At 39.7% G+C, this 21264-nt stretch overlaps 1 protein-coding gene across 1 annotated transcript; it reads left to right on the forward strand.

The window, feature by feature from the left end:
• The first annotated feature begins 7699 nt into the window (after nucleotides 1-7699).
• Nucleotides 7700-8062, forward strand: LOC118846911 (small proline-rich protein 2I-like). Its single transcript, XM_036755588.1, has 2 exons — nucleotides 7700-7758; nucleotides 7864-8062. Exons 1-2 carry the CDS (start codon nucleotides 7700-7702, stop codon nucleotides 8060-8062), a joined length of 258 nt encoding a protein of 85 aa, XP_036611483.1.
• The last annotated feature ends 13202 nt before the right edge of the window (nucleotides 8063-21264 follow it).

Consider the following 21264-nt stretch of genomic DNA (forward strand, 5'->3'; position numbering starts at 1 on the left):
GAACTGATGTCACATTTATTCTATGGTATTTCAACAGAAAGCGCCATCTTGGGCAGGTAGATTAAGAATTCGTCCCAATTCTCTCGGACACCTCTACCTGGGTTTAGCTTCCTTAGTCCACCCTAAATCTGCTCCAGATCTGCAGATGGGAGGGTAAAAATGATAAAGCCTACACTATCTCTCCTAGCTACAGAGTATGAGATTTCCAAGGAGATAGTTAATTAGCCTTTCAGGTACCAGGCCAAGTTACCCACTGCTACTCTCCGAACCTTCTATGCTCTGATTCCCTCCTGCCCAAATTTAGTCCAATTTGGATGCACCCTAGTTGCTAATCCTAACATACCTAGGTAAGAGCAGGCTGTATTTTGAGGTCTCTCTTTGAGTCAGTTTGGAAAATGGGCTTTGGGTTAGGAAGATGGTTGGGATTATAAATGCCTGACTCTTCTTTCTCTAGATGGTGTATGTGTGTGTATGTGTATGCGTGTGTGTGTATGGGTGTGTGTATGTGTGTGTATGTGTGTGTATGTGTGTGAGAGAAACAGACAGAGACAGAGAGACAGAGACAGAGAATGAAAAAAGAGAGATAGAGACACAGAGAGACACAGAGAAAAAGAAAAAAGAGACAGACAGAGACAGAGACAGAAAGAGACAGTCACAGAGATGTAGACATAGGGACAAAGAGATAGAGACATATATACACACATACATACATACACATACACACATGTAGGGAGAGATATGCATATGTGTGAAATGTGTAGGGGGAAGTGTGCATTTGGGTGAAGGAAAGGAGGAAGAGCGGGATTTGTTGGGGAGAGGAGAGTATAAAGGAAGTGGTGAAAATAGAGGTTCTGAGTCTGTGTGTGAGGGGAAGGTTTGCGTGAGTGGAGGTGGAGAGGGGCAAGGAGTGTGTGTGTGTGTGTGTGTGTGAGAGAGAGAGAGAAAAAGAGTCTTACGCTAAGTTGTATCATTCTTTTTAAAATGTTGTGTGATCTCACCTGTCAGATTGGCTAACATGACAAAACAGGAAAATGATAAATGCTGGAGAAGATGTGGGAAAACAGAAACCCTAATGCATTGTTAGTGGAGTTGTGAACTGGACCAAACATTCTGAAGAGCAATTTGGAACTATGCCCAAAGGGCTATAAAAATGGGCATAACCTTTGACTCAGTAATACCGCTTCTAGGGCTATATCCCAAAGAGATCATACAAATGGGAAAAGGACCTATATGTACAAAAATATTTATAGAAGCTCTTTTTATGCTAGCAAAGAACTGGAAATCAAGGGGATGCCCATCAATTAGGGAATGGCTAAACTATTTGTGGTGTATGAATGTAATGGAATACTACTGTGCTTTAAGAAATGAGGAGCAGATGGACTTCATTATAACCCAGAAAGACTTATATAAACTGATGCTGAGTGAGGGGAGCGGAACCAGGAGAACATTGTACACAATTACAAACACATCATAAGATGAATAATTTTGATAGACTGGGCTCTTCTCAGCAATGCAAGGTTCTATGACAACTCCAAAAGACTCATGATAGAAAAAATCTATGCACATCCAGAGAAAGAATTATGGAGTCTGAATGCAGATTGAAGTAAACTATTTGCTCCCTTCCCCCACCTCTTATTTCTACTTTCTCATGGTTCATTCCATTGGTTATAATTCTTCTTTATAACATAACTAATGCGAAAATAAAAAAAAGGTTGTGTGGATTGAAGTAATGTCCTTGGAGGTACTCAAACAAAAGCTGGCTACTTGGGAATACTGTATGTAAGAAATGCTACATCCAGCAAACAGGGACAGTGGATAGAGTTCCATGGTTCTGGAGTCAAGAGGACTTGAGTTCAAATTTAACCTCAGACACTTTTGAACTGTGCAACTCTGGGAAAGTTTCATAACTTCTCTTTGCTTCAGCTTCCTCCTCTGTAAAATGACAGTCAGAGTTTAAATTGCCCTACACAGTCGGCAAAGTGCTTTACAAATATCTCATTTTTGTCCTTATAACAACTCTGGGAGATAGCTGCTATCATTATCCCCATTTTGCTGATGAGAAAATTGAGGCAGACATACACTAATAACAGCAGCTACTTCCCAGAGTTACTGAAAAGATAAAAATGAGATAATATTTATAAAGCACCTCACCTCAAAGCACTGTATAAATGCTAGCTATTATTACCATTCATGCACTGGAAAGAAAGTTGGACTGGAAATGACCTTTCAAGTTTCTTCCAATTCTGAGTTTCTATGGTTCTATGATTCTATGACTGTTAATAACTGATGAGCAGTTAATATTTCACAAAATCATAGGCTTGGAAGGATTCTCAGAAGCCTAGACTGTACCTGGACCAGAATCCTCTCTCTAACATTCCCAATGAATAGTCATCCAAGGCCCTGCTTGAATATCCCTCCTCCTCCTCAGCAGCAGCAGTTGGGTTTAAGTGGTTTGCCCAGGGTCACACAGCTAGTACGTATCTGAGGCTGGACCTGAACTCAGGTTCTCCTGACCTGAGTCACCTAGCTGCCTCTCTGTTTGAATATTTTTAGTGAGAAGCAGCATGGGGTATATAGTGGAAAATTCTGGGCTTGGTGTTCAGTCCTGAGTTTAAATCCTACTGCCTACATTTACTCGTTCCATGACCTTGGACAAGTCGCTTTATTTCTCCGAGCCTCCGATTCTTCATCTGTAAAGTCGGCCTAATAAAAACTGTACTACTTACCTCACAGACTTGTTGATCACAGATTGAACGAGATAATGAAAGGATGTAATGTGTTTTGAAAACTCAGAAGAGCTATCTAAATGTCAGCTATTATTAGTGTCAGGAAGCTCACTCCCTTCCGTGACAACTTATTTGTTTTATTAAACAGGCACATAGACTGGTAGTTGGCAGGAACTCACATTTAGGACATTTGGGTCCAGATAGATTCTGTGACTTTCCTGAGATCATACTTAGTCACAGGTAGGATTTGAACCAAAGTCCTTTGGCTCCTGCGCCAAGCAACAGAGTTTTTCACCCCCAATCTCCATCTTAGCCTCTCTGTTTTAGGAGATGGTAGTAAGCCCATTCTACTCCCTATGTGAAAATTATTCAGATTGTGAATCTTTGGCAGCCATTTATTTTTAATCCTAAGGAAGAACTTAATAAATGATTAATCAAATAAGTGGTGAGTGAATGCCTAACTAGATAATGAAAAATATTAAGAAACTAGGGACATAATCTGGATGGACAGAAAGAGGAAACAAGAAACACATGACAAGCCTTGTACAAAGGCATGATAAAATGGTGATTCAGTTATTGAGATCTCTGCTCGAGTTCTCTCCCTACCAAGAACCGATGAGGTAATGACTTCTTGACTTGCTCAATGATAATTTCATCTTTCAAAAGGTAGAGGAATCCACCAGGGATATGCTGGATTTCATTCTCATGATGGGCCTGTTTCTGAGGTGGAAATAGTGAAAGGCTTGGAAGGAAGTGGCTGCTCCATCCTGGAGTTTGGGACAAGGAAAGTTAGGAAATCTGCGTTTAGTCTGACAGGCATCTTCAGTTTCGAGAAAGCAGATTTCATTAAGTTCAGAGGAAAAATAGGAATAGGATCCCATGGAATAATATACTTCAGGGAAAGTCAGTTCAAGGGCAATGCTAAAGAATGAAATTCAGAAGGCACAAAGGGAAAAAAATCCCAATTAGGAGAAAAACTGGAATTGGTTTGAAACAACCAATGTGAACGTGAACGTGCAGGCAGTTCACCAACCAACTTAAATATTAAAGAAAGAAAGGCATAGAAAACGGGAGTAAGCGCAGATAGCAGAGGATGTATAGGGGGAAGCCCCAGTTTATAAAAATAGTTCAGGAATACCAAAGCTCAGAATCAGTTGAAGATGGTAAAGGAAATTTAAGGGCAATGAAAAGGGTTTTTGTTCTGGGGACACCGGAAGAAGAAAAGGGGGATCAAAGAAGAGATGGGACATTTCCTTGGGATGGATGAAATGATGATAACTGTCAACTACAATAAAAAGAGTCACTCAATTCTTATTTCATTTCTTTTTTTTCAGCTAAGGAGAATGGCTTTTGCACCAGAAATGACAGAACAAAGTGGCTAATAGGGAGGATTAGCATGGAGGATCTCTTTGATTCCATTGGTGCGGAAACAGGAGCAACACAAAAAAGTTGCAAAAAGGCAACTTTAGGCTTCACGTAAGGAAAAATTTCCTAACAAACAAAACTAATCAAAATAAGAACAAGCTGCTGTGACAGGGGATGGATTCCCTTTTCTTGGATGTCTTCAAGAAGAGTTCGGGCGCCACTGGATGGGAATGTTAGAGTGGGACTTCCTTTAATATATGGATCGAACTAGATGGTCACCAAAGTCTCTTCTGACTCAAGTTCTATGACTCTCTGGCCCCCAAACCAACCCTCTTTCCATGTCAAGGCATGGATTTTCCTGTCATTCTTGAATGACTTTTACCTCTAGGTCACCCACTGCAAAGCTCACATACCCCAATGCTTTCAGCAGTGGCAAAGATGGGTTGGATTCAGTTGATTCTGTGTCTTCCAATCAAGGCAAGGATTCCTTGGATGAATTACTCATAGGCAGGCAACTGCCCCAGGGAGGCTTGCAAAAGAGGGAGGTTCTGGTAATGAGGGTGAGGGTGGTAAGTAATTTTCAGAATTGCAGGTAGATTATGTTTTGTTCGGGAGATAATTGGGATTGCAGGAATGGGACTGTCCCCGCTTCCTCTAGGCAGGACTTCCCAGCTCTATAAAGGGGCTCTTGCTGACACCGCAGCCATCCACCAGCTACCTGGTCCTTGTCTGCGTTGGAGCATCTGGTGAGTCTGAGATTTTTCAGGGCTGATCTTGGGGTTTGGATTTTTCTTGGAGGCTAACAGGCAGAGGAGGCAGTCTGGTGGAGAGGGGAGGGCCCTGGCCTGGCATTCAGAAGTCCTGGTTTCTGGGTTCTAATCCTTGCTCTGACTCTAACTATCTGTGGAATCTTAAGAAAGTCACTTACCCTGTTTTGGCACGAGTTTCTTCCTCTGTATAAGTAGTCTATTAGTGATGTCGAAGGTGCCTTTGCGTGCTGGAAGATCAGGGAATGCTTTTCCCCTTTTTCTGCATCCCCTGTGCTTAGCATAGGCTCTGGCATATAGTAGGCACTAAAATGTTTATCAATTGACCGTTCGTTGTATGTTTCTATGAAATATCAGCACTGGATAATTTCATGTTAAAAATCTAAGATGTCCTTGTAGAACACTTGTGATTTGTCCTAATTGATGCTGAAATTAGCAAAATGGATTAAAGAGCCCTGGTCAGAAAGAAGGAGACCTGAGTTTATATCTTACATCTGTTACTAACCAACAATGTAGCCTTGGTGAAGTCACTTTTGTTCTGGGCCTTAATCATCTTTTAAATGATTAAAGGTGAAAAGGGCAGCTAGGTAATGCAGTGGATAGAGAACTGGGCCTGGAGTCAGAAAGAATCATTTTCATGAGTTCAAATCTGGCCTCAGACACTTACTAGCTGTGTGACCCTGGGCAAGTCACTTGCCTCTGTTTACCTCAGTTTCTTCATCTGTAAAATGAGCTGGAGAAAGAAATAGGAAACCACTCCAGTATCTTTTCCAAGAAAACTCCAAATGGGATCACAAAATGTCTGATACACCGAAAAATGACAACAAAAGGTGAAAAAGTCTTTTGATAATCTCTAAATTCTCCTAGCTCTGGCATAAGAGATCATGTTGTTCAAACCCCTCATTTCTTTTTTACCTCCAAGATCACTTCTAAAACTGCATTTTTATGATACGTGTTATAGAGGCAGCATGGTAGGGTATGGCTAAATTTAGAGTCAGAAGATCTGGGTTCAAATCCTGACTTTGTCACTTACCTGTGTGACCTTTGGCAATTTACTGGGCCTCAGTTCCTTTACTTGTAAGAAGAGGGAGGAGGATTAGACAGTGTTTAAGATTCCTTTTTGATCTGAATCTTCAACCTCTGTTCAATGAGGCTCATGTGGTTGGTTGGTTGGTTGGTTGGTTTGGAGTATTCGTGGAAGGGTTGTTGAAGAGTCTTAATAGACTGTTTTTGTTGGCTTGCCTGGGGTAGTCTTGAAACATACTTTGTACAAGAAGTAAAGAGGCCCAGGAGAACTCTAGGAAGGGCCTTGAACTAAAGGATGCTTTAGAAGGTGATGGAGCCCCACCCTCCTTTAGAAGAGTCCAGTGGTCAGAGCAGAAGCTCCTCTTGAGCCTTCAGTCACCCATCCGAGGGCAAGCTCCTGGGGTAGTGTGGGAGCCTCTGGCACTGCCTCTGTACAGCTCGTGACATATAAGGACCTGTGGGTGTGGTGATGATGGTGAGCATGAATTAGCCAGAATTTCAGTGACTTTGGTCCTTTTCCCTCAGAATTTCTTTGATGCTCACAAACCATTTATAAAATCATAGAGCCATTGAGCATTTATTCAGAAACACTTATTTGTAATTCTCTTAGAGGTGTCAGGGAGTTTCCATATCATCTGATCAATCCCTTCATTTTTCGGACAGGGACACTGAGGTTCGGAGAAACCTTCCCTCTATGGTTACTTTTCTTAGACTGTGTGTGTATCCTATATATACCAGTTTACATACCTGTTTTCTCTCCCATTATAATGTGAGCTCTTTGAGGGCACAGATGTATTTCTGTCTTTCTTTATATTTCCAGTGCTTAGCAAAGTTCCTGTACACAGGAAGGGCTTCCTCAATGCCTCTTGATTAATTGACTCGGACACATGTGTTCTACCTTCCAGACCAAGTTTTTCCTCTGTCCTACATGTCCAACCTTCTCATTTTATAGAAGGGAAAATGGATCCAGAGAAGTGGAAGAAATTGCTCACTGTTCCTATGGGATACTTGTGGTATTTGTTACCATCATGAGCTGTGGGTTCCTAAAATATTTAGAAAATAAACTGAGGACAGAGAGAAGTTAGCTAGAGAGGGAGCAAGAAGTAGATGAGTGCTGAAAAGTGGAAGGTGGGGGAATAGCATTGGAATTAGAATTATAATAAAAATCCCCTCAACATCCATAATTTCATTGGTCTGAGCATTCCCTCCCGCCTGTCCATGCCTCAATCCATGCTTTCTATGAGTTGCCGTGGCTTCCAAAATTTATCACCCACTGAAAAGACTGAGCTTAACTTGGTAGGTCACCCAGAAATCATCTATTGCTCGTCCTGAACTAGAATCACTTCCAACTAGGAAGGACCTGCGAGAGCTTATACTCCTCATTTGAGGCATTGAGACTCCAGGGTACCTTTTCTGTGATGCCATGTTGGGGAAGGATGTGAGGGGAGAAGTTACGATATCAGCTCGCTTTACAGCACTTTACAGTTTATATGGAGCTTTCTTCATATAACAGCACCATGAAGTAAGTAGATAAATAGGGTGATATTATTATGCCTACTTTGGAGATGGAAAAACCAAGTCTAAGAAAAGTTAAGTGACTTGCACAAATCATACAGCTAGTGGTTGTCGGATCCAGGATTTGAATTTGGGTCTTCTAACTCCCAGTCAAGTGGCATTTGAGACCCTAAAATTTAGCCCAAGATTTTTAAGATCATCCTTAGTTCTACAAGAGGGTTCAAGTCATATTGCCCTTAAAAGTACCTGACTGTGAGCACTGTGTTCTATTTCTTTCAGATTCACTAAGCTCCAGGAAAGATGTCCTACCAGTATCAGGAGCAGTGCAAACAGCCTTGCCAGCCTCCTCCCAAGTGCCCACAGCCTTGCCAGCCCAAGTGCCCTGAGCCATGCCTTCCCAAGTGCCCACCACCTTGCCAGCCCAAGTGCCCTGAGCCATGCCCTCCCAAGTGCCCACCACCTTGCCAGCCCAAGTGCCCTGAGCCATGCCCTCCCAAGTGCCCACCACCTTGCCAGCCCAAGTGCCCTGAGCCATGTCCTCCAAAATGCCCAGAGCCATGCCTTCCCAAGTGCCCTGAGCCATGCCCACCACAGCAGTACCAGCAGAAATGCCCCCCATGCCCTCCACCCTGCCAGCAGCAGTGCCCACCCAAGAGGAAGTAACAGTGCCTAATGCTGGCAGCACCATGAAACAGGGAGCTTGAGCAATCCTGTGGGTATCTGAACTCCCAGCCCCTGCCTCTGAATCTCCAGGCTTCTCTGCCTTTGTTCTTCCCTGAAAAGAAAGTCAAGGAGAAGAGCTTCTGTTCTTAGAGCTGCAGTCATTTCAGAATGAGACCTCTGCCTCACTCCTATCTTCCACCCCCATCTTCACACCTCCTGGGATGAGAGACTGTAGAGAAAGTACCAACCTACTCTACTCCAGGCTTCCTGGAACCTCAATGGAAGGATGGCTGTGAGAGACCAGACTCCTGGCCCCCTGCCACTGCATGAGCTCTCCCTGTTCTGTAACCTGGGCGGTGACTTCCATTCCCTGAGTCCTTGTAACTCTCCTCCCACTGACTCAAATAAAGCATGTGTTTCATGGTGACACCTGAGTTGTTGTTTTTCTTGCTTTCCTAGTTCTCACCCTCAATTTTTCAGGTGGTGTCAGATCTGTCCTGTTGAATGTTTTCCATCCCTTTTTCAGGACTTGATCTAGGATCTCTCTCTCTCAATGGAAATAACAGGTTCACTTCCCTTGTGCATAGTTCTTCTTGGCTTACATCCCTTATGAGATCTCATTTATTCCTGACAAGCAACCTCTAATGAGGGCAAGGCTGGCACTTTCATCTTTATTTTTTAAAATAATAAAACTGAAGCACTATGAGGTTGTATGACTTCTTCAAGATCACACAGTGTGCAAGAGTTTGATGTAGGATGCAAATCTCAGTCCTTTTTCTTGCTGTCCAGTGGCCTTTTATGACACTATTCTTTTCTACTACAAATTGACTTTGGTTTACTCTCATCTTTCTTAGTTTCATATAAATATACACATATACACATATGTATACACACACATATGATTGCTTTAGTTGTTGTCCTTCATTCTTGAAGAGGACCAAAATGACATTACTATGTTACAATGCATCCACCTGTGGCTGTGATCAGATCAATACGAGCTCAGAATGCTCTACCACAGATCCGGCACAAATAGTTCATATGAACATTTGGCGTGGATTCTCTAAATTTGCACATCTCGCATTTCTTTGGAGCTACTTCAATTCTGCTTTGCTCATACAGCACAGACCCTTTTCTTATGAGGGCAAGCCATGCTCAGTGGTCTTGTGCCAGTGTCTCCCATGTTGCAAATCAATTGCAAAGTTCTTAAGAGAGACCCTGAGAGTGTCCTTCTATAGCTTTTTCTGACCACCATGTAAGCACTTGCCCTGTGTGAGTTCTCCATAAAATAGTCTTTTTTGACAAGTATATGTTTGGCATTCGAACAATGTGGACAGCCCATCAGAACTGTGCTTTCTGCAGTAGAGTTTGAATGCTTGGCAGTTTGAGAAAGGATCTCAGTGTTTGGTAACTTATTCTGCCAAGTGATCTTCAGAATCTTCCTACAGCAGGTCAAATGGAAGCAATTCAGTTTCTTGGCATAGTGCTGGTATACTGTCCAGGTTTCACAGGCATATGACAATGAGGTCAGCACAACGGCTCTATATACATCCCTAGAAAGCATGCTGCCAAGGTAAGTGAACTTATCCACAGCATTCAAAACTTCTCCATTTGCTGTAACTGATGGTTCCACATGTGGATGGTGTAGTGCGGGCTGATAGAATACTTGTGTTTTTTGGTGTTAATTGTTAGGCCAAAATTAACACAAGTAGCAGAGAATCAATCCATACTTTGTTGGATTTCAGCTTCAGAGGCTGCACAGATGAAATTCAGTTTTATGCTGATAGTAACAATCCAAAGTTGTTTTATGATGACCTGAAGGCTATTTATGGGCCAAAGACCTATGGTGCATCTCAGCTACTCAGTGCTGATGAAGCCACAATGATCCTTGAGAGTTAGGCTGAACACTTCCATAGTGTTCTTAACAGACCATCATCAATTGATGCTGAAGCCATTAACTGTTTACCTTAAGCTGAAGTCAATCCTTCCCGAGTTGAAGTTCCAACTGAAGAAGAGGTTTTGAATACCATTAGACTCCTTTCCTGTGGCAAAGCACCTGGTACTGATTCTATTCCAGCTGAGATTTACAAGGTGCGGCTGTCCATAGCTCATACAAAAGTTGACTGACGTTTCCTAGTTATATGGCAAGAGGAGGTTATCCCCTAAGAGTTCAAGGACACCTCCATTGTCCATCTCTATAAAGGATATAGATTGTCCTGTGACAGTCACAGCAGGGTTTCTCTCTTAGTCACTCCTGGCAAGATTCTTGCCAGAGGCATCCTTAATAGGTCAGTCCTTCACCTGGAAGATGGTCATCTACCTGAGAGCCAGTGTGGCTTCAGAAAGGGCTGAGGAACAGTTGATATGGTATTTGCTGCTCCACAGCTCCAGAAGTGCTAGGAGGAGGACAGAGGTCTGTACACAAGGTTTGTAGATCTGACCAAGGTCTTTGATACTGTCAGTTGTGAGGTCTTATGGAAAATTATGCCAAAATTTGGTCGCCCAGAGAAGTTCACCAGCATTGAATGTCAATTTCACAACAACATTTTTGCCCGAGTTCTGGATAATGGATGGTGCTCTTATGCTTTCCCAGTGACCGATGGAGTGAAACAAGGCTGTGGGCTTGCTCCCATGCTTTTTAGCATGATGTTTTCAGTCATGTTGTCAAATGCCTTCAAAGAGGATGAACACAGCATCGAGGTCAACTATCTCGTAAATTCTTCAACTTGAAAAGGCTATAAACCAAGACTAAAGTGGAGGGAGTATTGGTGCATAATTTTTTGTTTGCAGATAATTATGCACCTTTTCTCTTTCTCTCCATATATATGTATATATATATACACATGTGTGTATGTACATATACACATATGTGTGTATATGTTTATACATACATACACATATATACATACACACATATATGTATATATGAAGGAGACATAATCATATAAAGATAGCGCAGGATTGCTAAGGCTCAGAACAAGGTGAAGATGGTGAAAGAAATGTAAAGGCAACAAAAAGGTTTTTTGTTTTGGTGACATTGGAAGAAAAAAAAGAGGGTCCAAGAAGAGATAGGACATTCCCTTGGGGTGGATAAATAATGATAACTGACAACTGAGTTACTCAATTCTTATTTCATTCATTTTTTTCTGCCAAGGAGAATGGCCTTTTGACCAGAAATGACAGAACAAAGTGGCTAATAGGGAGTTGATACCCAAGGTAAGGAAAGAAATAATTTGAGAGCACCTAATTGTTCTTGAAGAGGACCCCCAAGAGGGTGAAGAGCCTTGAGTCTATGACATATGAGGATTGAATTAAGAATATGGGCATGCTCAGCATGGAGAATCTCTTTGGTCCCATTGGGCGGAAATAGGAGCAACAAAAAGATGTTGCCAAAAGGCACTGTCTTTGAGAAAGTGGTCACGATGGAATGGTTTCCCATAAAATTCTCCAGATAATCCAAACAGCAAGGATGAATAAAGCATTATATTAGGAATTGGGAGGAAATACAAGGAAAAATAAAACATAGCTCCTGCCCTAAAGGAGACTACAGTCCATCTGAGTGATCTATCACTGTGAGATAACAATGTGTACTAATTAACACATTTTCAGCTCTTTTGTCAGATAGATTTGAACCACATCCATTTATTACAGAAAAAAATTACATAAAAGGTCACTCAGGAAGCTCTCAAGACATTGCTTACTCTTCCCCACCCGAGAAAGTGCCCTCACCCTCATTCGTGGCTAGGTCACGGTAAGCAAATTCATTGAATCTCTTTCTTTCTTCAGGTTGAGGTTCTGTGCTCCATATATGGTCAAAACCTCCTGCTAAGTCTTCTTGATAAACACATGCTTCCTTTTCATGGGCCTTTTCAACTCACATCTTACCTCTAGTGGTGCCAGGCAAATTGTCTTGAAGATTTGATAAGTTTCAAGAAGATTTTGCCATACTGGATAGTGGAGGGGGTGTAACAACAATGTTGCTAGCAGCTGCTGTGGAGGTGAAAGACCAACAACAAGAGCACAGAGGAGGGTTGCTAGCACAGATTATTTGATTTGCTTTTCTAAGGAAAGAAACTTTAAAGGGTTAATAATCTCACTTTAATTAAACATTACATATATGCATATATATGTATATATATGTGTATATATATATATATATATATATATATATGTATGTATGTATGTATTTCACTTAGTTCAGGGGGAAAAGTCAACACCCTGAGCTTCAGGGAAAACATAAACAGAAATTATAGGCAGAAATTATATAAACAGAGCAAATACCACACAGAAATCAACAGACAGGCCTCTAGCTGTCTGACCAGGACATTACATACATAGTCACCAGAGAGAGAGGCACCAACATCTGTGTTCTCAAAGCCGTGGGAGGTGGGGGGCATCCTATAGCTACCCAGAGTCTCATCTGGCCAAATCACCAACACTCTTCCAATGAGTGTGCCCCCAAAAGCAAAACACCAATCTCAGAGCTCATAAATCCTGTTCAGGGCCCAGAGGGCTCAGCTCTTACTTAGCAAAAGAGGTATGGGAAAGATCTTTAATCACTAGCACCACATCATATCCTTTGTTTCCAATCAATGATTCTTGATTCAAACAAAGGCAAGACTCAAAGACACCTGATTACCTCAGTGCTGAGAAGTACTCCAAAACAAAAGACCCCACTTTGCTTGCCATCACATTTGAAAGGCAAGACTCATCAAAGGTACTTGATTACTTCAGTGTAGAGAAGCACTCCAAAACAAAAAAAAAGTTCCACTTTACCTGCCTGATTGAAACAAAGGCAACACTTGTTAAAAGCACTTGATTGCCTTAGCATTCCAAAAGAGAAAACAGTAAAAAAAAAAAAAGTCCCACCCTGCTTGGCATTACAGGAGGGGAAGGAGTAGAACTGATGACTCTTGCTCTTTATTACTGCTGCCATGACAATGGTCTCTGCTCATGCACCCTTCTCCTATCTTTTTTTTTAAACAGGGTTTTGTTGGTGATATATAGAAATGCTGATGATTTATGTAGGCTTATTTTATATACTGCTACCTAGCTAAAACTATTAATTATTTCAACTAACTTTTTAGTTCAATCTCTAGGATTTTCTAAGTATATCATCATATTGTTTGCAAAAGGAGATAGTTTTATTACCTCATCACCCATTCTAATTGGTTCAATTTCATTTTCTTCTTATTCCTTTTGCTAGCATTTTAAATACAATATTGAATAATATAGGCATCCTTAATTCGCTCCTGATCTTATTGGGAAGGATTTTAGCTTAGCCCCATTACAAATAATGCTTGCTGATTGTTTTGAGTAGATGCTTCTTATCATTTTAAGGACAAATCTATTTATACCTTTGCTTTTGAGTGTTTTTTTTTTTTAAATAGGAATGGATGCTGTATTTTGTAAAAAAAAAAAAAAAACCTTTTCCTGCACCTATTGACATAATCATATGATTTTTGTCACTTTTATTATTGATATAATCAATTATGTTAATAGTTTTCCTTATGTTAAACCATCCCTGCATTCCTGGTATAAATCCCTCTTGGTCATCATATATAATCTTTGTGATATATTGTTGTAGTCTCCTGGCTAGTATTTTATTTAGAATTTTTGCCTCTATATTAAGTAATGAAGTTAGTCTATAATTTTCTTTCTCAGTTTTTGCTCTTCCTGGTTTAGATATCAGCACCATATTTGTTCCATAAAAGGAGTTTGATAGGACTCCTTCACCAATTATTCCAAATAATTTTTTTATTATTGGAATTAATTGATCTTTAAATGTTTCATATAACTAACTTGTAAATCCATCTGGTCCTGATGCTTTTTTCTTGGGAAGCTCATTTATTTCTTCTTCTAAAATAGGTTTATTTAGATATTCTATTTTCTGCTCATCTAGGCAGTTTACATTTTTGTAAATATTCTTCTATTTCACTTAAATTGTTAAATTTATTGGCATATAATTGGGCAAAATTATTCCTAATAATTGCTTTGATTTCATCTTCATTAGTGATATATTCACCCTTTTCAGTTTTGATACTACTAATTTGGTTTTCTTCTCTCTCTCTAGGGATTTATCCATTTCATTGTTTTTTCATAAAAGCAACCTTGAGTTTTATTTATTAATCCAATGGTTATTTTATGCTCAATTTTATTAATCTCACCTTTATCTTTAGGATTTCCAATTTGGTGTTTAATTGGGGATTTAAAATTTGTTCTTTAACTAGTTTTAAACATTGTATCCCCAATTCTGCCCTTCTCTATTTTATTGGTCTGCTCTTTTTCTATTTTATTGATGTAAGCATTTAGAGATATACATTTTCCTCCGATTACTGCTTTTGCCGCATCTCATAGGTTTTGATATGTTATTTCATTATTATCATTCTCTTTAACAAAATTATTTATTGTTTCAAAAACTTGTTTTTTTTTTTAGCTCATTCTTTAAGATTAGGTTATTTAGTCTCCAATTAATTTCTGTTTTGTATTTCCATGGTCTCTCATCAAATATAATTTCTATTGAATTATGATCTAAAGAGGATGCATTTAATATTTCTGCTTTTCTGCATTGAGCTATAAAGTTTTTATGCCCTAATGGTCAATAAAGGTACCATGTACTATTGAGAAAAATGTTTATTCCTTTCTATTACTATTCAATTCTTTCCAGATACCTATCCTATCTAGCTTATCTAAGATTCTATTCATCTCTTCCACATCTTTCTGATTTATTTTTTGGTTAGATTTATCTAGTTCTGAGAGGGGAAGGTTGAAGTCCCCTACTATTATAGTTTTGCTATCTATTTTCACCTGTAATTCATTTAGCTTTTCCTTTAAAAGTTTAGATGCTATAGTATTTGGTGCATAGGTTTAGTATTGATATTTCTTCATTATCTATGGCAGTTTCCCTGCTTATCTCTTTTAATTGAATCTATTTTAGCTTTGATTTTGCCTGAGGTCATGATTGCTATCCCGGTTTTTTTTTTTTTTTTTGCATCAGCTAAAGCATAGAAAGTTCTATTCCAGCCCCTTATTTTTACTCTTTATGTATCTTTCATTTTAAAATGTGGTTCTTGTAAACCAGGTCTGTCCAACTTTAGGTTATCTCAGGGCCACATTAAAATATAGTAATTATTTGAGGGCCGCACCCAGAATAAAAAATACAGTACACTAATAGAAAATGGGGGAACGCGTGTCATTACTAGGACAGGCAAAGGTGTGAAGTGCGAAAGCAAACACAAAACAACAAAGTGACCACACAACAGTGTAAAGGTAAGTGCATACTAACTAGTCTGCATCGTACAGATGGAACGCATCCCACAGATCGATTGAAAATTCCGTGCGATATGTTCGGTCCTTAATACTGCTTAAAAACACCAAAGAAAATTAACATCAATGAGATTATTGATTAGTGATGGAATTAAAAAATCTAATACGCATTCCATGCAAATTATTATTTTATTTTTTCGCTCATGAAAATTAAAACCCACAGGTGGGCTGCCTAAAATCTCACTGCAGGCCACATGCGGCAGGCAGTATTTTGGACAGCCCTGTTGTAAACAACATATTGTTGGATTGTGGTTTTTAATCCATTCTGCTATTTGTTTCCATTTTATGGGTGAGTACATTCCATCCACATTCAAAGTTATAATCACAAGTTGTGCATTTCCCTTCATCCTATTTTCGTCACTGTTACTTCTCTCCCTCTCTTTCTCTCTATCCCTCCTCAAATCTGTAATTGACTTCTAAGCAGTGTCTCCCTTATCCACACCCCTTCTAAGATTCCCTCCTTTATCATTTCCTCTTACCCTCCTATTCCTTAATCTACTCATCCTTCTGAGAGTCCTTCCCTTATTTTCTTTTAAGTATCCTTCCTTTATCCTTTCCCCTTATTTACCTATTTCTTAATTTACCCAGTCTTCTAAGAGTTGCTCCCTTATCCCATCCCCTCACCCTCCTATTTATACCTCACCCTCCTTTTATACCATTCTAGATGTTTAGGCTCTAATACTACTAGCCCTTCAGTCTTCCTTTGATCAGCTGTTGGATGCCCACACTTTCCATGAGGCGAAAGTTCCTGAAGCAGAGGCTGCTACCCTGACAACCAGTCCCCAGGGCTTATTGTTTGTTGATTCAGTGGTTTTTGCCCAGAGGTATCTGCATTTCAATCACATCAAATAACCACCCTGGGAGGTCAGTTTTTTTTCCTAACTTTCTCCCAAGCTGTCTTAGGGGACAACTGCTTTGCCCCAACTTTTAATGATTTCTGCCACTCAAAGTTTATTTTGAGACATTATTTTATACTGCTTGGGGGGGGGGGTGGGAAATACAGGAGAGCCAGGTAACTTTCTGCCTTATTCTGTCATCTTCCCAGAATCTTCTCCCTTATGTATGATTCTAATCACATCACTAATCTGCTCAAAAATCTTCAAAAGATCTCTATTTCCTACTAAATTCAGTAAAAGTTTATTAGCCTAGCATTCAAAGTATGGTCAGAGATTTAACCTACTTTTTAAATCCTTGTTTCACATATCTTCTGTCCAAGTATTTCATATTCTTGCCAGACTAGACTAAATATATTTCCCCGTACTTGTCATTTCTCACCTTTATACACTTGCTCATGCCATCTATAATGCATGGAATGGTCCATCTACTTTTAAAATCTTTTCCTTGCTTCAAGACCAAGCTCAAGTGCTATCTCCACTACCCACCCGTTCTTTAAGAGTGACCCCCAAGTTGATAGTGACATTTCTTGCCTGAGATGTTTTAGAGTAATTTGTTCTTAACCACTTCGCCATTGCCCTTTGGCATATTTTATTTTGCATCAGACTTATTGGTGAACATATCTTAGTTCTTCTATGTTGTCAGATTTATGAGAGTAACAGTTACTGGTATAGGCTTCAGTATTAGGAGTTCAATAATATTTGATTTTGTTAATCTGGGCACTCCTTTACTCAATACAGATTGTAACCCATTTGTGCCTTAGTTGATGGACTTTGAGAGCTGCCATGGCAGAAGCATTTGTTACCCTGCTGCCAAGCTGATGATGAGCCTATACTTCATAGAGCAGGCACTTGTGGCCTTCATCAAATCTTACCATCTTGGAGTGTGAAGGGCTTTTAGAGGCCAGTTAGTTTAAACACCCAATGCAGGATCTTTTCTAAAGAACCCACCAATTAGTGGCCATCAATCTCTACTTGAACACTTCCAGTGAGAGGAAACTCACCATATTCCTCTTACTTCTAGTGCCTTCCTTCTGTTGATCATTTCCATTTTATTTTGTATATATCTTGTTTTTACATATTGTTTGCAAGTTGTCTCTCTCATTAGATTGTAAGCTCTCTGAGATGCCTGTCTTTTATCTTTCTTTGAATTTCCAGGATTTATCACAGTGCTAGGCAAATTGTAGGCTCTTTGTAAATTTTTTGTTTCCCAAGGGAGACACAAGGGGGAAATCAATAGTATTGTTGAACTGCTCTAGTTATTGGGATTTTTTCTTCCATGGAGTTGAAAAATGTCTTTCTGTATCCATTTTTCTTTGTCCTATCCTCTGGAACTACATTGATTCATAGAATCAGTCTTCTCCATCATACCCCTTCAAAGATTTGAGCTAGTCTTTATGTTCTTCCTGCCTTTTCCTTTGTTTATGTTCCTCTTCCCTCCCCCACCAAGGTCAATTGGGATTCATAGCAACCAATTGCCTAAAAATTCAGGATGAGGAAAGGGACAAGTTTTTCCTCTTCCTGATCCCTAAGCCTGATGCTTCAGGAACTATGGAAAGATAATGGCAAAAACTGATGTCACAAGTAAGTCACTAATCCCTAGCAGATGGAGAGACCTGCTTCATTGGGTGGAGGCATGTTTGGGTGACTCAATGTCCACACCCTGTTCACAAGACAGCTTTTGAAAAATAGAAACATTCTTAACCCTGCATCACCACTAACTTTTAAGGTCTTTACTGGCTTTCAATCTATCATGCTATGATCATTACCTGTCTGGCATCACGCCAACTGACAAAATTGTATTTCAGACAAATCCAGATGTAATCAAGGAAATTCTAGGATAGGAGCACATTGGTTAATCTTTCATTCAAAGGCCAAAAATAGTTGTCCGTGGGTACAGAGATTTTAGTTAATACTGAAGTAGAGGAAGTTGTGAGTAGAGAAAAACAGCCCTTAAGAAACAGAGAACCTCCCCACTCATAGAGAACTTAGGGAATCTAGTTGAATTGATAAAACTCACACATATAAATTAGCCCACAGGGAATAAAATTGTTAAGTACAACGCGTTTGTCCTGATGTTGCAACACTGAGGCAGTAATGTAATAGAAAGGCTGCTAGATTTTAAAAGTATTCAAATTCTGACCCTATCACTTAACTATATGTGATTTAAAGGACAAGTTACTTGATTTCTCTTGTCCTTGGTTACTTCATCTATAAAATCAAGGTCCTGGAATAATGACCACTCAAGTCCGTTCAATCTTGAAATCTATGAGAATTGAAAGAGACCTCAACTACCATTAAATTTGATCCATAAATGAAAAGGAATTCCTACAACATAGCTGACAAGTGGCTATCCAGTCTCTTCTTGAAGATCTCCAATGATGGGGAACCCAAGGCTTCCTGAGGCAATCCATTCCACTCTAATTGTTAGGCAGCTTTTCTTGACATCCCACTTTAATTTGTTTCGTTGACTTCTCCATACATTCCTCTTTGTTCTTTTCTCCTGGGCCAAATAATCTGATTCCTTTTCTGTGTAGTCCCCCTAGAAGATAGATAACCTCAACCCTCTGAGACTCTTCTCTAGGCCACATTTCCCAGTTCCTTTCCCTGATCTTCATATGCCATGGTCTCAATAGCCTTTATCACCGTGGCATGCACTACTCCTCTGGGAGCTCTCTACGTTGTTGATATCTTTCCTCAATTGTGGAACTTTGTACTGAACCCACTATTCCAGATTTAGTTCAACCAGGACACTGTACGATGGAATGAGCACCTCATCGCTGAAAACTCCCTCTCTTGATCCCTAATAGTATTGTAGTAGTTGGGGCCTTCCATGTCATACTATTGATTACACAGAGCCCAAAGTCCACTAACACCCTGCAGATTCCTTTCAAACAAATGGCTTTGGAATCATGTCTCACCCATCCTGTACTTGCAAAGTAGTTTTTTAAACCTAAGACCAAGACTTTATACTGATGTCTATTATGTTTCACATATCTTAGATTTAGCCCCATTTTCTAGATTGACAAATTGTTTTTGAGTTTTGACTTTTAACCAGTGTTGCATTTCTCCCTACCAGCTTTATATCATCTGCAAATCTGATAAAATATGAGACCTATACGTTTAATTGAATCAATAATAAAAATACTAAATAGTATAGAGTCAAGCATAGTTCTCTGGGCTTCTTTATTAGAATCAGCCTTCCAAGGAAACGTTGAACCGTTGCCAACTATTCTTTGAATTTATCTATTCAACTGCTTCTGAACTCACCTGAATGTATCATTCTCTAACCTTCAAGTCTCATTTGGTCAAAAGGGTAGTGTGAAATACTTTATCAAACTCTTTGTCAAATTGATTTGAGCTTTATCTATAGTGTTCTCATGATTTGCCAGTTGAACAATGGTGTGAAAACAGAAAATGAAGTTATTCTAGAATTGTTCTATTCTCTATGATGTCATTCATTGTACCCCTCAGTGACTGCCCCTTCTTTTTCCTGGATTTTTAGTGCTCATCTCTTTGCTTCTCTGTTCTGAGGTTAGTAGCATATTTTATTACGATTCTCAGGAATCAAATTCTCCATGATCTTTTAAATATATTGCATCTGTCAGGTCTTTCTGTATCTAAGGATGTAGTCCACTTGAGTCAGGTGACTTGAATTTATCAAGGGTAGCTATCTGTCCTCTTACTTTCTCTTTATTTGGCTTGGGGGTTATCTAATTAAAACTATCTTGAGAAATTAGGAAATGGAGGACCACAGAAGGAAAAATAATTTTTATCAATGTCATACAGAAAATGATGGGCAGCTAGATGGCACAATGGATAGAGTGCTGGGCCTGGAGTCAGGAAGATTCCTCTTCTTGAGTTCAAATTTGGCCTTGGACACTTACTAGCTATGTGATCCTGGGCAAGTCACTTAACCCTGTTTGCCCCAATTTCTTCATCTGTAAAATGACCTGGAGAATGGGGTCACAAAGAGTCAGACACAACTAAAAAAATGACTGAACAAACATATGCACAATAAATGGCAGACTCAGGATTGGATCTCAGGTCGAAATGTAATGTTCTTGTTGCTTTACCTTATAGCTTCTTCAGTTCAATTCATTGGAATCAGATTTATTCAATACCATTCAATAAATAATGAAGTCAAAATAAGTTCTTAACAAGGATTAGACCACCTAGTTTTGAATTTCTGTGCTGACACTTACTACCAAAATTACTATGGACAAATTGCTTGACCTCTTTGGGTCTCAGTTTCTTCATCTGTAAAATAAGGAGTGTTCACGAGATGATCTTTAAGGTCTGTATAATCTCTACAGAATCCTATAAGATCAGGTGAGGGAGAGATCTCTCATAGCAGGAGCAGTAGGAGAAAAACCAAGAGCCAGTTGGATAAAGGCCTTGGAAATTAATTTGCCTGTGATCCAAGAACGGCGGTGTTTGTTGTCCTTCATTCTCAAAGTGGACCAAAATGACACCACTACATTGGCATAAGGTATAGTGTGTTTGACTGTGGTTCGTTAGACCAATATGCACTTGGAAGGCTCTACCACAGGAGGGCAGTAAGAAGAAACTGGATGTTGGTGATCATGAGCAGATGTGACTAAACTGGTTCTGGAAGAGAGTGTTCATTTTGCAATGAGTGAGCTTTGCAAACAGCCTTGGCACAAACTAAAATACTATTTTCAGTTTTGAGCAGCACTCAGAACTTACCAAGAGATCCATGCTAACTTTGCTCAGAGTTGGTACCTTGGGGAGAAGGATGCTTTCATCCAAGCTCTTTAGCTTGCTGGATTGAATATGCAGGTGATGTCAAAACTGGAGGGCAGCTCAGGATGAGGGGGATGAAATTCCAGGTACCAGCAGTGAAATGACCCAAATGAGCTAGGTGATACACTGAAGAAATAAGGACACTCTCATGTGTGTGTAATGAAAGGTGATGGGGAAAATATCCAACAGGGATCCAACATAGAGAATGAGGAACTTTGT

This window comes from Trichosurus vulpecula, chromosome 4, assembly GCF_011100635.1.
Source record: "Trichosurus vulpecula isolate mTriVul1 chromosome 4, mTriVul1.pri, whole genome shotgun sequence".
Lineage (NCBI taxonomy): Eukaryota > Metazoa > Chordata > Mammalia > Diprotodontia > Phalangeridae > Trichosurus > Trichosurus vulpecula.

Excerpts from the sequence above, each read along its gene's own strand:
- LOC118846911 (XM_036755588.1), top strand. The coding sequence starts at position 7,700 with ATGTCCTACCAGTATCAGGAGCAGTGCAAACAGCCTTGCCAGCCTCCT. Across the intron at positions 7,759-7,863 it reads CAGCCTCCTCCCAAGTGCCC|CCAGCCCAAGTGCCCTGAGC; the intron begins ACAGCCTTGCCA and ends CCCACCACCTTG.